The sequence below is a fragment of the Catharus ustulatus genome, chromosome 3 (genome assembly GCF_009819885.2).
Source record: "Catharus ustulatus isolate bCatUst1 chromosome 3, bCatUst1.pri.v2, whole genome shotgun sequence".
NCBI classification, from domain to species: domain Eukaryota; kingdom Metazoa; phylum Chordata; class Aves; order Passeriformes; family Turdidae; genus Catharus; species Catharus ustulatus.
In genome coordinates, this window is record NC_046223.1 from 18,240,719 (window position 1) to 18,257,899 (window position 17,181).

Consider the following 17,181-nt stretch of genomic DNA (forward strand, 5'->3'; position numbering starts at 1 on the left):
GTGATGTTTTAAATGGCCTGCCCACAATCACCTGGTAACTCTTATCTACAGAGTTTCAGCCCAGTGGTCTCTTCACCAAGCCGTATAACTTTTTATTTGCTCATCAGTTTTGCCAGATTTTAACTGCTCGGTCTGGAATTTGCCTCCCTCAGTATTTGCCTGAAGCAATAAGTGCTTCTCTTTCCAGAAACAGGATCAAGAAACATGGATTGCTTTTCCTATATAGATTTTCAATTAATAAAATAATTATTACAAAACCAATGAGAAAATCTTCTACTATGGGATGTGGAGACTTGAAATTCAGGAGAGAATCCTCCATGAGTCATGGATATATTTTCATTCCTCTGCCCCCCACCTAGATATTTTCAGATTATAATTGTTTCCTCAATATTCCAGTTGTTATGAGTTCCAAACAACTCTATGCAAAGTTTGATCCTGAAATACTTTTTAGTTTTCTTCTGCTGTATCTTTGTGCTGCTTCAGAGCTGTAATATTGAAGGAATTTGGGGAGATGATGATAAATAACTAGAGACAGTGTGGAGTGTCTCAATTACTGGTAGTTCTCTTCCTTTTGGTGCCAAAGAAGATTGCTGTGCAAATTCGACAGGAACTGGACATGAGGAAAGAGGATAGTTGTCCTGTATCATGGGAATAGGAAACCAGTGGGAACAGGACTGTGGGTAAATAGTGACTGCTGAGAGTTGAAACAGGATAAAAAGAAAGATTAGTTAAATTTGAACAAGCAGGGAGATGAGGACTTGGGAGTGAAGAAGCTGAGAGAGGAAGAAGGAAATAGAAGGGAAGGAAATTTGGGGTTGATAGGCTATGCAGGATTGGACATCTCAGCTTTTGAGGTGAGTCTAGGAGAAATAGGAATAAAAATGTAGTTGAGATGGAAGTAGAAGGAACCAGTCCCTACAGTGAAGAAGATGGGATAAGCTGGGGAGGGTGCAGTGAATGTGAAGAAATCTTTCAAACAGGAGATAGATCAGTTCTGATCACTAAAGAGAGTAAACAAATGTCATTCAAAACAAAACCTGGAACAAAACTCATTCTAATGCAGTCTAACTGCTGCAGGCTCAGTAGAGATGCAGGGTTTAAGACACTATTTTTTCCCATAATCACCACCTTCACACTCTTCAATTACACTGGCAATAATTACTCCTGTTCCTTGTTCCCCTCTGTGGCTCATAATTTTCTTTCCCTTTGCTTATAGCCTACTCTACTCTGCAGGTACCAGAAATTCTTGTATTTCAAACTGTCTTTTATTAATGTGGTTCAGAATTCAGAACAGTTGTTCATAGCCCATAGCTTCTATTACAAGAGCTGTAAAGAATTTGTATTTATTAAGTTGGTCTTTTTTCCTTAACTGTAAAAATTGTTCTTATGAAGTTATTACTGAGCATTACTAATGCCAATCTGCAAGAAATCGTTTTTCCTTCAAGTGCATTCAGTGTTGTTTGCAGGTTTGGTTTGCTCAGTGTTAACAACACAGTGAGATGTTCTGTGTTTTCTTGCTGTTTGGTGAGATGGAATGGGAGAGGTTGGGATGATGATGATTATTAATGTTATTATTATTTCTCTTGGGAATATATTAAAAGATAGAACATGGATAAATGGAGCCTCAAGGGTGACTCATGTTTTTGTTTAGCTTGAACTAGGTCCAACTTCTAGGAGGAACTGGATTTTAGGTGCATGTTTTTGCAAAGTGTTAGGCTGAAGTTATAATTCCAGCAGTCTCGATGGCATGTGTTTGTTTTTGTTTAGAAGCATGTTTAAGGAATGTTTTTGGTGGGCGAATGCAAACCAAACAAAACTATCTCAGTCTGGAGGTTGCAATTCTTTGGCATACTCAGTGTCAGCAAAAATCAAGTGGAAGAATGGTTTATGAGAATGGACTTGGTTATTTTTTCTGATTTACTTTGTAAAGAATTGTCTTTATGCTCAATTGCAAATTTTGAAAGTATGATTTCTTGAAGTGTTTGCATTCTACTTTGTAAATATTTCAGTGTATTTGAAGGGTGCCTAAGATTTGTTTTTGGCATGGGCTGCTGCCACTTGTCTTTAAGTAACACAAATTCAGGCAGTACTTTTCTTCCAAACAACTGTATTGTTACTGTATTAATTGTCACTAAGTGTGTGACATTGTGACACGTTTATGTCATAGCTTCTATAATGTTGTTCAAGGTGTGGTTCTAATTTTTTTTCCATTGTAAATGATCAGTAAGCCTTGTCTCTAACTCGATTTCTAGTTGGGAAAAAGAAAACAAACCAACAAAATGAAACACCAAAACCCAAACAACAAAATTTGCTCTCAGGTGCAGTGTAAACATTTTAGCTTGTGAATATTTTGAGATTTGTCTGCAAAGCAATCAGTGACATTCATTTTATAAGTTGTTTGGGGAGTGAAGCAAAGTGAGGAGTTCACTTGTTTTTTGTTTATATTAGGGGATTTGTTTGTATAGCTTAAAAAAAATTCACTGAGAAATTATTTGTAGACTTGTATTCATACAGTTAAAATTTATGTTTTGAGTATAATAGATAAGGATAGTGTAAGAATCTAATAATATAATATATTTTTTAAATGTAGCTTGATGTGTATTTCTAATATCTATACTTAATTGAAAAGGAATTTCAACATTTGAACGTAGTTTACAAGTTGAACAACAAATCTGCCTCTGATAACTGAGAGCTTTTGTCCTACTCAGCTGCATACTGGGAACATACACTCTACCTGTATTTCAGTACACTTAGGAAAAGCCTGAGACAAAAAGAAAGGTCAAGTTTACAATCTAAGGAGTATTTATTATGTTGCCTGCTTGGAAGGGTAGTTCCATCTGCATCATGACCTGAATGAGGCAGCCAGAGTTAGGCCAGGCAGAGCTGCAGCAGTGTGTACAATGATCATGTCAGCAGAAGTATGACAGATGTGCATAGTGAACTGAGATGCATGTGAGAGAGGAATGTCAGTGAAAGACAGTAAATCTAAAAATGTGTTGACTAGTTCAGGATTTCATTGGCCTTTGTTCTGTTGTAAAATCTAGGGGTTGTTTTCCAGCTCCAGTATAAGCATTCATCTTCCACTTGAGAGCATTTCACTGAAATGCTTCAGATGATTTAAAAGTTTTGTATGCAAAAACTCAGAGCAAGTAAATTCTCCTGTCTACCCTTGAGACATGAGAGGAATTTAACTACAGAATTCTTAATAAAGTTAAGAAGCATTGTAGGATTCAACTGATCTACAGCCTCTGTCATGAAATGTAGTGCAAATTTCACCATACCATGAGTGACTGTCTTCTGTGTACTGGTGGGTTGCTGGTTTTGAATGAAAAGACTGTTGCAGAGTTAATGCTTGCAATACATCTTATGCAATACACTTTGTACTAATCCTGGAATTTGTTTAATTGCAGGGATATAAAACCAGACAACATCTTGATGGATATGAATGGACATATTCGATTGGCAGATTTTGGTTCTTGTCTGAAACTGATGGAAGATGGAACGGTAAACTAGAAAGAATGATATGATACATTCCTAAATATTTTTTCTTCAGTCCATTGAGTGCCACAAAATGTGTGTTAATAAAGGGAAAAGTTACCTTATGGCAAAGGAAATGGAATGTAAATGGTATTGGTGTATAACTGTATTGAAACTGGTATATAATTGTATTGAAAATATAGCTGCAGACTGCTTGGATTTGCAGTACATTAAAAACCTTTCAGCATGCAGTCAACTCATGAATAAATATAGAGAAGCTGTGCTGTCAGTGCCAAGTAGGTGTTTATGAACTATGAATCTCTCGGTTTAAGCTCAGAGCTCTAATCTTTATTGAAAATGTAAGCTTTCGTATGAGCAGGATGAGATACTGAAATGTGATGATGTTCTTCTAGTACATTAAAATTTGCACAGTATATAGTAAGTGTGACTAGAATGTAATTCCAGTATGTTTGATCATGTCCCAGGGGGTTACAAAGCATTTGACCTAATATATGTGATTACTAAATCTATAATTGCTTACTGGCTCTAATCCTGACAATTAACAGTTTTGTCCTTTATCTGTTTTTAAATATTGATAATAGTTTAGCAAAAGTATATTATTGGGATGCCTATTAATGCAGTGCCTTGGATGATTAAGTATTTCTTTATGAATTTAGAAGCTTTTGCTTGTTGGTAGTTGTTCTGTTATGACAAGAAAGCTGGACTAAATTTATAAAATTTGTATATACGTGGGCATAGTACCACAGTGTCTGTAGTGAGGAAAGTTGATTTTAATCCCAAAAATGTGCTTTCTCCAGGTCCAATCTTCAGTGGCAGTTGGAACACCAGATTACATCTCTCCAGAAATCTTGCAGGCCATGGAAGATGGAAAAGGGAAGTATGGGCCCGAGTGTGACTGGTGGTCCCTGGGCGTTTGCATGTATGAAATGCTTTATGGAGAAACGCCCTTTTATGCTGAGTCCTTGGTGGAGACCTATGGGAAAATAATGAACCACAAAGTTAGTGCACTTTCTGTCTGTCTCTAAGCTAATTTTTAATAATGGGGGTAACTTGAGCATGTGTTTAAAAATAAGTTTTTATGTACTAGTTATGTTAAGTGTTCATAAATGTAAAACAAGTTTCATGTAGCAAGTTAATGGTTATGGATTGCAGATGACTTTGGGATAAGGCTAAAACTTGAAATCTGAGTTTGGAAACATGGATGTTAATTCACTCTGTAGCTGTAGAATTCAACAACTCTAGTATAAGAGAAATTTAAATAAAGAAGAACTAGAAGACAAAAAATCTTAATAATTTCTATCCTTAGCATAAGTCTTTTCCTTGAAACCTTACTGCATGTATTTCAGAGCTGGAGTATTTGCACATTTCTTTTTCTATGTAATGATTTTCAGTAAGAAGGTAATTTTCCCAACTTTTTCTTGGTAATAAACTATTTCCTCTTATTTTAATCTTTAAGGAGAGGTTTCAGTTTCCTGCTCAAGTAACAGATGTCTCTGAAAGTGCAAAGGACCTCATCCGAAGGCTCATTTGTAGCAGAGAGCATCGACTTGGACAAAATGGAATAGAAGACTTTAAGAACCATCCATTTTTTGCTGGGATTGATTGGGACAACATTAGGAACTGTGAGGCACCTTACATCCCAGAAGTCAGCAGCCCTACTGATACATCAAACTTTGATGTGGATGATGATTGCTTAAAAAACTCTGTAAGTATATTACCATTTTGATTAATCAGCCTTTGTAGTGTAATTTGAAACAAAATGGATGGAAAAGGCAGTTTATTTCACTGTGTTCTGCATAAATAACAGCTAGGTGCTACTTTGAAGAATTGAGAAGGGAATACTTTCATAGTTTGTAGGCTGGTCCTAAAATCATACTTATGTTAGGATAACTTTTGTAAATTCATTGTAGATTTACGTGTCTTTAGCTAATATACATCTGTTGCAGTAGCAAGTTTAGTGTCTTATAAAAAATGATAAATTTACATACAGATAGCCTGCAAGACTATTTCTAGCAGAGCATTTTTTAAGACTTAGTATAAGTTTGCATATTGCATTTTACTGTATTTTATTACTCTGCTCTAATTACTTATATCGGTGTTGGATTCCATTCAGTTCATTGCTACTAAACTTTTTCCGGTCTTTTCTCCAACTTGAGTTTTGGGAAATGTAGGAGAAATATTACAGCCATTTCTTTAGGAGCAAGAAAATATTTTTACCTTTGCTTAAAATGCTCTACAGTGTTGATTGTGTCGGACTTTCTGTTTCTATGCTTTTGAAAAGGAGCTTTGACAGTTGATAAATCTCTCAGCATTGGAGGAAGGTCTTGTGTTCTCTCCTTGGAAATACCTTTGGGGGGGTGTGTGTGTCTGTTGAAAGATGCAGAAACCTGCTATTTACATGTGAAATAAAGGATTTTCACCACTTTTGCTTTTGTTTTCTGAGCTGCATGTGCATCTCAGTTTCACTCAGTTTTCTGATAAGAGGCAGCATGAATTGATATAGAGATGATCATTATCTGCATTCCCTTTTCTCCAGCTGCACATTAAAACATGGAAAACACTTTGGCTTAAACACTCTGTGGGTGTCAAGTCTCTTTTCCCAAGTAACAAGTCAAAGGACAAAAGGAAATGGCCTCAAGTTGAGCCAGGGGAGGTTTCATTTGGATATTGGGAAAAATTTCTTTAGCAAAAGGGCTACCTACGAAAGTGAAGTCAACTATCAGTGGTGGTTTTTAAAACACATGTAGACATGGTCCTTAGAAAAGTGATTTAATGATGGACCTGACAGTTAATGGCTGGATTCAATGATCTTGAAGGTCTTTTGCAATCTAAATGGTTCTGTGATCTCTGATTAAATCTCAGAGCCATTTTACTTACGTCAAATTAAGCAAATCGGGGTAGCTACACAGGATGACTTGCATTTTTTCCATTTTGTTTCCTCATTTGCATCTGATATTTCCACCTCCCTTTGCAACTGAAGTATTTTTGTCTTAAAACTTGTTTATACAGTCTTCAGATACCTGTTTGTATATTAATTTGTCCAGCAACAGCTATGAGGATGGAGTAGCTGGAGTGGATGCTGTATACAGCAGGTCTTTGTTTATGAAACTGAAATACTTTTTGGAGGTTGTTCACACATTTTAGTGTTGTCCATTCCACCACTCCTCCTTTTTAGAGCCCAGTTTCCCACCTGAGGCTCTCAAACTGTGCCTGTGCAGTGTGAATGCTTTACCATTGTGAAGAAACAGGGACCTGCAGGTGAGGAAAGAATGCTTCTCTGTTGAGTTACTGGACTCTCAGCTGAGAAAACAGAGTCCAATTCTTAATTTGCTTTTGACATTTGGGGTTGAAAAGCAATGCCCCTGAACTGTTAGAGATGAGTGCCAGTTTCAAGAGCTTCTTTTTCAGTTTCCTAATTTGAAACATCTGAAGGTTTTGTCCTGTTTTAATATAAGGATGTTATTTTCTTGCCATTTCTTTTCACACCTAGTATCTCAGAACTGCTGAAAAAACCTAGCCTGAGGCGTTGCATGACTGCGAATATTTTACATTTTTGCTTTGACTGCTAGACATTGTATTTCATATTGCTTTGCCTCAAATTCCTTATATATAACTTGGAGGTATTTTCTCCTCCATATTTCATACATATCTTTTGATGAAGTTCCACATACTCGCACTGCTGTTATAGAAGTCAGCACCACAGAAGATAAGCCCATGAGACTTTTTTTTTTTTTTTAAATTCTTGGCAAGATTTGAATTGTATAGAGCAAATGAGGAAAACCCAATGCTGAAGATAAAAGACAGTGTTGAAAAGCCATAATTGTTATTCTTCCTGAACTTTGAATGAGACTATAGTTCCATGGAAAAATTATATACATAATAGTGAAATGTAAAAAATATGTTGAGCATACGCAAGCATAAAGGGCAAAGCTGTGCTGTTGAGGCAGCCTAAGGCATGCTGGGTTTTAGCTTTTAACTGTTTGGTTTAGTAACCTCATTGAGAGGTATGACAGATTCAGGTATTTTCTCACCATGGTTGTGCAGTTGAATTCACACAAGCAATGGGAGATACATACCATCATCTCTGCAAAGCAGATACTTTCACAGAATCTTACCTTATTAACAATAGATATGATATTTTAGAAAAGTAACCTATGTAGTACCTGAGAATTGCCATGTGGGTTGTTAAAATCATGCAATTAAACATTTGATACTTTTAAAGTTACTGGTAAAGACTGTTTTGAAATTCAGGTCTATGGAAGGTGAAAACAAAATGTAAAGGAGAAGTAAAATTGTACTTTTTCTAGCCATAGTAATCTGTAATAATTGGTATTTTTATTATGGTTCAGTGGAAAGTTAAGGCTTTGTAATTTGGTCTAGTCCTTAGTTTCCAAAATGCTCAACTTCATTAATTTACACAATCTAGCAATATCATTAGTGTTGTTTGGGAACTCTTTTATAACATGAAGGTTTTTGTCAGCTAAGAGGACAAAGCTGTGATGTAATATAGCCGACATCACCACTGGAAAGGTAATTTCAGATTCCTTTTGAATGCAGTCTTACTCCTTGTCCTTTCCTGCTGAGTTTTACATTAAAGAAATGTACAACTGTTTCCTTTCTTCATTTTTGTTTAGGTTTAGAAAGAAATTGTTACATACCTTTTCTGACAATTTGGAATCTTTTAGCACTTCCAGTGTGATAATTGTCTTCTTGGGGATTTCTTTTGGTGACTGTTATGGCCATCTCTAGTAGAGCAGCATAAACCTTGAAACTTGGGGTTCTACAGGAAGCTTTTAACAGAACATTTAAGAATATCAGAACTTCAAATAGTCCAAGTAAAATACCAACAACGTTATTTGAGCTTGAAGAGAAACTCAATGAATTGTCTTGGTTTGTAGTTCTTTGTCTAGCAAGAAAGAGGAGCAAAGAATGAAGGAATGGTCAGAGCACTAATGGGATTAGAACACTGTTGTATTACTTCTTTCTTCTCTCCAAATAGAGATGGCCCTCTCAGAAGTGGGCTGGTAATTCTACAGGCAGGAAGCACTGTTGACTGAATAGCAGAGAGGAGTATAGCAAGGAATAAAAGGTGTTGCTCTTTGTGCTAAGAGCTTCTTGAAAAAAAGAAGGAATAAATTGGCATCTCGTATGTGTAATATTCTGCTTTCCTCTAGCAATAGCCTATTTAATTAGAAAAGCATTTTTATGTCAGCATGCTCTTTTTTGTGTATGTTAAATGCAATTATAAATAGATTTAGTTCATGCTGTTTCATATTTGGGCTGTAGATAAGGATAACAGTGAATATAGTTCATATGATGCTATCACTAACACTTCTCATATGGTTAAGCTGGAAAATCTGTTTCTTTTAAGTCCAGTAGGATACTGCTTACTCAACTGTCCCATTATTTTTCTAGGAAACAATGCCTCCACCATCCCACACTGCATTTTCTGGCCATCATTTACCATTTGTGGGTTTCACATATACAAGTAGCTGGTAAGTTAAGAGTTCTGAAATTGTCTGTAGGCTGGTTACACAGTATTCTAACTTTCTGTCTTTGAAACATATTGAACAGATATCAAAGAATGTGGTTTATTGAGGAAATTACCATAATCTAAAATGCTGTCTGTTCAAAAGAAAGTTCTGTGCAGGTAAAATTTTCGTTCATGTAAAGGTCAGCACCTGTGCTTAGGAGAGTTTTGATGAGAAAAGTTGTTATTAGAGAATGTATAATATTAACTGCATATGACACAGTTAAGACTAGATGTGTGGACCATGGCAGAACTTAGTTTATTAGACATCAAAACCAATTTTATTTCTAGCCCTTTGACACTTCTGTAAGTCTGAATAGAAACTTTGTAAAAATTACTTCAAATTATATTACAGTAATTTCACGACCATAAGGCGCACCGGACTATAAGGCGCACCCCCCGGGAGCCGGCACATTTTGCAACTTTGTAGATCAGATAAGGCGCACCGGTCTATAAGGCGCACCGGGTTTTTTTTTTGCAGCGAGGCTCCGCCCCCAGCTCCTCCCGCACGCTTGCTGGCCGAGGCCCCGCCTCAATCCGGCAGCCATTGGCTCCCGGGCCTGCCTGTACCCAGCAGGGCCGGGCTATGCCCACCGCCGCTCCGTGCAGCATCCCCAGGGCCCCGCTGTTCCGGGAGTTCCCTGGCGCTCCGGGTGACCCAATGCCGGCAGGCTTGCCCCGTGCCGCCGCTGCCCCGATTCCAGCTGCTTGCCCCCTCCCCGCGTGGCAGCCGCTCCGATTCTGGCGGTTTTCCCCCTCTCCGCATGGCGGCCGCCGTGCTTCTGGGGGTTTTCGCCACCCCCCGCGCGGCGGCCGCCGTGATTCCGGGGGCTTTCGCCCCCCCCGCGCAGCGGCCGCCGTGCTTCTGGGGGTTTTCGCCCCACCCGCGCGGCGACCGCCGTGATTCCGGGGGCTTTCACCCCCCCCCGCGCGGCGGCCGCCGTGTTTCCGGGGGCTTTCGCCCCCCCCGCGCAGCGGCCGCCGTGATTCCGGGGGCTTTCGCCCCGCCCGCGCGGCGGCCGCCGTGATTCCGGGGGCTTTCGCCCCGCCCGCGCGGCGACCGCCGTGATTCCGGGGGCTTTCGCCCCCCCCGCGCGGCGGCCGCCGTGATTCCGGGGGCTTTCGCCCCCCCCGCGCGGCGGCCGCCGTGATTCCGGGGGCTTTCGCCCCCCCCCGCGCGGCGGCCGCCGTGATTCCGGGGGCTTTCGCCCCCCCCGCGCGGCGGCCGCCGTGCTTCTGGGGGTTTTCGCCCCACCCGCGCGGCGACCGCCGTGATTCCGGGGGCTTTCACCCCCCCCGCGCGGCGGCCGCCGTGTTTCCGGGGGCTTTCGCCCCCCCCGCGCGGCGGCCGCCGTGATTCCGGGGGCTTTCGCCCCGCCCGCGCGGCGGCCGCCGTGATTCCGGGGGCTTTCGCCCCCCCCCGCGCGGCGGCCGCCGTGATTCCGGGGGCTTTCGCCCCCCCCCGCGCGGCGACCGCCGTGATTCCGGGGGCTTTCGCCCCCCCCCGCGCGGCGACCGCCGTGTTTCCGGGGGCTTTCGCCCCGCCCGCGCAGCAGCCGATCCGATCCCTGCGGCTTTCGCCCCCCCCGCGCAGCAGCCGATCCGATCCCTGCGGCTTTCGCCCCCCCCGCGCAGCAGCCGATCCGATTCCTGCGGCTTTAACACCCCCCGCAAGGGAGCCGTCCCAATGTCGGCGGGCCGGCCCCGCGCGGGGGTGGCCCCGAAGCCGGCGGGTCCGCCCCGCGCGGGGGCGGCCCCGAAGCCGGCGGGGAGGCCCCGATACCGGCGGGTCCGCCCCGCGCGGGGGCGGCCCCGATGCCGGCGGGGGCGGCCCCGATACCGGCGGGTCCGCCCCGCGCGGGGGCGGCCCCGATGCCGGCGGGGGCGGCCCCGATACCGGCGGGTCCGCCCCGCGCGGGGGCGGCCCCGAAGCCGGCGGGGAGGCCCCGATACCGGCGGGTCCGCCCCGCGCGGGGGCGGCCCCGAAGCCGGCGGGGAGGCCCCGATACCGGCGGGTCCGCCCCGCGCGGGGGCGGCCCCGAAGCCGGCGGGGAGGCCCCGATACCGGCGGGTCCGCCCCGCGCGGGGGCGGCCCCGAAGCCGGCGGGGAGGCCCCGATACCGGCGGGTCCGCCCCGCGCGGGGGCGGCCCCGATGCCGGCGGGGGCGGCCCCGATACCGGCGGGTCCGCCCCGCGCGGGGGCGGCCCCGATGCCGGCGGGGGCGGCCCCGATACCGGCGGGTCCGCCCCGCGCGGGGGCGGCCCCGATGCCGGCGGGGGCGGCCCCGATACCGGCGGGTCCGCCCCGCGCGGGGGCGGCCCCGAAGCCGGCGGGGAGGCCCCGATACCGGCGGGTCCGCCCCGCGCGGGGGCGGCCCCGAAGCCGGCGGGGAGGCCCCGATACCGGCGGGTCCGCCCCGCGCGGGGGCGGCCCCGAAGCCGGCGGGGAGGCCCCGATACCGGCGGGTCCGCCCCGCGCGGGGGCGGCCCCGAAGCCGGCGGGCTCTCACTTCCGGGGTGGCAAATGTTGCAACTTTGTAGATCAGATAAGGCGCACCGGACTATAAGGCGCACTTCCGGTTTTGGGGGGAGATTTTAGTCAAAAGGGTGCGCCTTATAGTCGTGAAATTACTGTAATTGATAATTGTAGAATTTATTTCACTCATTTCCATTGCTAAACTGAGCGGGGATGTCCGTTGTATGCTCCTTGTTTATGAAAATAAAGTGTTTACAACCATTGGAAAAACAGGCCTATGTTTCTGCTGGAATGTGACTATGTCCTAGAATGTCCTAGACTTCAAAAGGATTATTTGCATAAGTAGTAACATGTGTACATGTGTAACCACAGCATTTCTGACATGTCCAACCCTAGTTGTTACAGGATAATTTCACACCATTTTTAGTGATTGTTGTCTTGAGAGCATTTGTGATACTTGATTAACTATTCTGAAATGAACTGTTATTGTAACCTTACTGTCTAGGCTGCTGCTTTTTGCTATCTTTGCTATAGACTGTTCATAATGATTTTTAACCAGGACTTCATCCACTTCTGTGTAACAGAAAATGCATTGAGGAGATCAGGCATGCTAGGTAAAAATTATTTCAATTTCCAATGAGCACATACTAATAAGGTATTCTTTGATGTTATAATAAATGGCATAGTAATTAACGACTTGAACAAACTGTTTATTGGCTGATGTTTTTATAGCACTATTTTAAACCACACTGTTGTAAAATCCAATACTGTTTATTTTTTTCCCCCAGTGTGCTTTCAGACCGCAGCTGTCTAAGACTGACAGCTGGACCACCCTCCATGGATCTTGATGCCAGCATTCAAAGAACTTTGGAGGATAGTTTAGCAACAGAAGCTTATGAGAGGAGAATAAGGCGTCTAGAACAGGAAAAACTTGAACTTAGCAGAAAACTGCAAGGTATAATCTTTCAAAAAAATCATTCCATCACTTCTTAAGCTTAGATTAGCCTGCAGTTTTGTGAGGCACTTCTTATACTGTGAGAAAAAAAAAAATAAATATACGTCCTGGAATGCTTTCTAGCAGAAAGGAATTATCTTCATTATTTCTGTTGACAAATTTCTGTTACTCTTTATGCTTGAAATACACCATATATGCAACTTCTTATGCCAACTTTGTTCTCACTGTACCCTGGTCACTGTGGCATAAACATTTCATTCCTAAAACTTCTAAGAACTTAGTGTGTCCAGCTGACAGTTACTGAAAAATTGGCACTTAATAGTTAGAAATTACAAATTGTAGAATGCCCAGTGCAGGATCTTTTGGCATGTCTTAATTTATCAGTAGTATCTCTTTGATCTCCTCAGATGTCAGATGTGTTATTTGTCCCTCTGTCTTCCATCTTTTTCTAGAGTCCACCCAGACAGTGCAGGCTTTGCAGTATTCAACAGTGGATGGCCCAATAACAGCAAGCAAAGATTTAGAAATTAAAAGTTTGAAAGAAGAAATTGAAAAGTTGAAGAAACAGATAACAGGTGTGTTACAAATACTAATGTAAAAGCTGTGATAGGAAACTGTATTTTGTCAAGTTTGGTTTTTTTCTCTCCAATTGTAATGCTAGTTTTCCTTGGCTTTATAAAAGAGTTTTCCAGTCTGTTTTTACTTTTTATTTTACCCCTTGCTCTTCCACTGTGCCTGAACATTTTCTCCAAATTCAATTTGGGTTTTCCAAGTAGCAAGGAGTAATGCATGAGAGAGGTTACAATGGGCCATGAGGCTGCACTTCCAGCAGCAGAACTGAAAGAAAACTGCCACCAAAATAAGTCCTGCCTACAGTTGCTATGGTCCCTTTTCAATCTGTGCACTCTCTCAAGACTTTAATTAACTCGATTAAACAAACAAAATGCTGTTAGAGAAAATTTTATCAACTTATGATCAGATAAATCAGCACAAGGTGGTCAATAGAACCATATGAGAAAAGGGAGAGGAGAGGGAGAAGAGCCACCTTTCAGCCCTGCTGTCAGTGAGCTGTCATTCCATTCCATCCATTTTCTTTGCTTCTGAGAGTTCTTGAAAATTCCATGAAAACTGGTTTGGCTGTCAAGTACCACAGTACTTTAAGTTTGAAAAGTGTTTTTGAAATCTGTGCAGCCAAAAAGATAAATTTTTAAAATTAATGTTATGCAGCCTTTCATCAGGACTCTCAAACTAGTCAAAAAGTGAAGTACTAGCCCAGTATGTGTGTTTTACAGGGGTAGCTGGAGATGTTTAGGGGAAGATCCATCTTTTTCCGGCCTTACTTTCCCAGGTTCTGGACAATTCATGTTTTAAGAACTTTGAGAGGGAGGGCTTATATTGCACCACTATATTGAATGTAGCTATGAGTGAACCAATTTGCTGTCTGTTTAGTTAACACCTTTTTAGCCTGCTTTAAAGGCTAGTATTCAGTATTCTTGATTTGATATTCTGAATTAAGTTAAAGGGAATTTTCTCTCACAGTGATTCATAGCTTAGGACTCCTGCTACCCATCTCCATAATCCTGTCTTTAAAATAGGAGATTGAGAGCAGAAACATCTCAAAAAAAGGAAGAAAGGAAGCACAGCAAGACTTTTTTATGTAAGAAAATTAACAAGAGACTGTTAGGTATCAGGTCTGTAACTAGAGGAACAGGGAGAAAATCCCAGTTAATCTTACAGGAATAAGAAAATGTCTCCGTTTTGTGTGAAAAATCAGTGAAAAGTAGTGGTAGATACATCTCTATTATATGTCCATATCTTGCCTGAGGCAAGGGAAAAAGAAACAGCCAGTAAGGTTGGAGGAAACTACAAAATTATTTGTTCTGGTTTGTATTTGTGACAGGACTTCATTCAGTTCCTGAAAGTGTCAGGAATGCCAGCAGCAACACTCACAGAAAGAGTAACTTGAACTTGACTTGCAGACACTTGAGTTGATGTGTTTAGACTCTGCAGCTGCCTTATGGGGCAGGAACAGCTATGTGTGAGCTGCAGAGTGCAGCACATAGATTACAGCCTGTTAAAATTGTGCAGTCTGAAAAAAGCCTGTTACAGATACACAGTTGGGCAGCTGCTCTGGCGTGATGCAGCAGTTTTGTATTGTACCATAGGCATTATTTTTGGATAGGAGCATGGCTTAGGGAGGATCACTCTGGTTTGAGTGATGCCATGCTGGCACTACACCAGGACAAAAGCTTTTGTGACATTTTCCTCCAGCCAAATGTCCCTCCTCTTGCTGCTGTAATGAGGATAAAGACAACATGATCAGAAACTCTTTCTCTTCAACAGTCCTTAGATCAGGTTTTGGGAGTCTTTGGGACCACTTAAAAGCAACATTTACTAGAACAGCTTTTGAATGAGACCAATAATTTACAGAAAAACACCTGGATCAGCCTTAAATTATATTTTATTCTTTACTATTGAGCTGCAACTTAGTTCACTGCTGAAAGTGTCACTCACTTCCTTTGGTAAGGAAAAAAAAAAGGTGAAGGTGTAGAAACATTCCCCAACACATCTGCTATCCCTTTTCAAATTGAAAAGTCAAAGTCTGGTGAAGGAGGTCAATACTGAGAAACTTTTTCTTAAACTAATTTTCTACTTCACACCACATATATATTTGTGTATTTATTCCTGGACAGATTGTGTACTTTTGGAGTTTGGTTTGGAAGTAAATAATGGGATCAAATGAGGAAGATGTAGAGTGGTCTCTCCCCAGTCACCACACAAGTTTGCCAGTATATACTTGAATGCTTTGTCTCATCCAACCATTTGTTAGAAAATAACAATATATAAGCAAATTTGATAAAAAGAGAATGTTCTATTTCACTTGATTTTGTGGGGGTTTTGAGATAGATTTATAACTATATTTATAGCATAATACAGAAACAAACCAAGTGATAGCCATGTCTGAATGCTTCCAAATATACGGGTGCTAGTTCCAGGTTTCCTGGATTAGCCTTTAAAGATCTAATTTCTTTACTAGATCTGATGAACTTCGGGAAGGTTCAGTTCAGGTGCAGAGTTGAACTTTTAATGTTTTGGGCTCATCTTCTGGGCAACTAAATGTAATGTAAAAATATATTACAGTGAGTGTTTGCATATATTATCTAAAATGTTAGTTATAACTAGGGTGATTAAATGGAAAATTGCCATTTAGAACACATATGTCACACCTAGCTTTTTGTTATATTCTTTAACCTGTTTTACTGCCTTTTCTGAAGCTGTAAGAGTAAACACCTGCTTAAAAAGTTAATAAAGAATGAACTCAAAATTGTGTCAAATTCAGGAGTGTCACCGGTAGGGCTTAAAAAAATACATTTTTCTTGTCTATCTGGTTTTCCAGGAAATGACAAGCTAGCATATGCTTTCAATTTTTGAGGTCAAAGTTATAATTTTTTTTCGCTAAGTTACATAGGAGAAAACTTTGAGGAATCTTTAATATTGCCAAATATGTAGAGGGCAGCAATGCAAGAAGAAAACAGAGTTGTGGAACAAAGTAGTTCATGCACAGAAGAGAGATTTATCTTGGCTCAGCAGAGTCATATATAAACTTTCTTTTCACTGGTGACTTCAGAGTAGACTACATAAGAGAGGCAGTTAATAATTTCTGGCTTTGAGCTGCATCTCTTTTTTAAGTGCATTCTTTTAAATTTTTAAACAAGAGTCAGTGAATTAAAACAATAGTGGATACTTTTCTGGGTATAAGCTAATGGTATTAATTTGCTTATAAAATCCTTTGTTTCAGAAATTAACCCTCTTAAAAATATATGCATTTTATATTTGATTTCTCCGAGAGCCAATCTCTTAGGGTTGCATTTATGAAAATGTAGTTAAAAACTGTTATTAAGAGTGTAGATGGGTTTCTGTTCTTTATGTAAATACAATTCCTCTGAAGACCTGCCCACAACTGAAATAAAAGACAACATGTCCAGTGATTCCATGGAACTTGGAATTAACTTATCTTCCTATATATCTTGCTTTATAGTCTTTTTTTAAAGTAAAGACTGAGGCAAAAATATAAGACCCACTCACTAGCTAGAAAATTTCAGTTCCCATGTTTCTTGAATTTCAGTTATTCTTGTAGAATTTGATGGTATTTATATGATATTATTTAACAGTGCCATAGAAATATACTATCACTGTGTAACTGACTTGGTAAGAAGCTGGCTGCAATAGTTCTCCTTTATTTATAGTAGTAATAAAGCAGATCACATAAAAACAAGTGGTTTTCACACTAGAAATAAGTAAAATCAGCTGAAGTTAATTTTAAGAGTATCAACAGGAGAACACTTGCCAGCTCTTGAGTGACCCATTATTTTTACTGTTTCTTTTGGGGGGAAATTGGGAGGAGGAGGGAGACTGTTTATAATTGCAGTGTAATAAAAGGTGTATTATATATTACATCACAGCACATAAAAGTCAGATGTATAAGTCGTGTTAAAGCATACATTGCAGAATTATTTATAGAGCATGGTTGTTATAATGTGAGAAGAAGAGTTGTTACCATTTTTGTGTTGTATTCCAGCAAGCTGTGACCTGTCATTCTGTTCCCTTAAAAGCAGATAATGGCAGCTGAAGCAACCTGCTCCCTATTCCAAACCAGATAAGAGTTGCCTTGTTTTGTGATTAAATGGAAACCAGAAAAAATATGGAAGGGGCTTCAAGCAG

The 17,181-nt window shown here is 41.6% G+C and overlaps 1 protein-coding gene across 9 annotated transcripts in view; it reads left to right on the forward strand.

The window, feature by feature from the left end:
- CDC42BPA (CDC42 binding protein kinase alpha) overlaps positions 1 to 17,181 on the forward strand; it is a 182,934-nt gene that overhangs the window by 98,472 nt on the left and 67,281 nt on the right. For all 9 annotated transcript variants that reach the window (XM_033054677.2, XM_033054678.2, XM_033054679.2 and 6 more), the window contains exons 7-12: positions 3,411 to 3,504; positions 4,296 to 4,496; positions 4,955 to 5,203; positions 8,914 to 8,993; positions 12,293 to 12,459; positions 12,912 to 13,034. In XM_033054677.2, the coding sequence (XP_032910568.1) occupies positions 3,411 to 3,504; positions 4,296 to 4,496; positions 4,955 to 5,203; positions 8,914 to 8,993; positions 12,293 to 12,459; positions 12,912 to 13,034 (914 nt within the window). The remainder of the gene's footprint in view (positions 1 to 3,410; positions 3,505 to 4,295; positions 4,497 to 4,954; positions 5,204 to 8,913; positions 8,994 to 12,292; positions 12,460 to 12,911; positions 13,035 to 17,181) is intronic.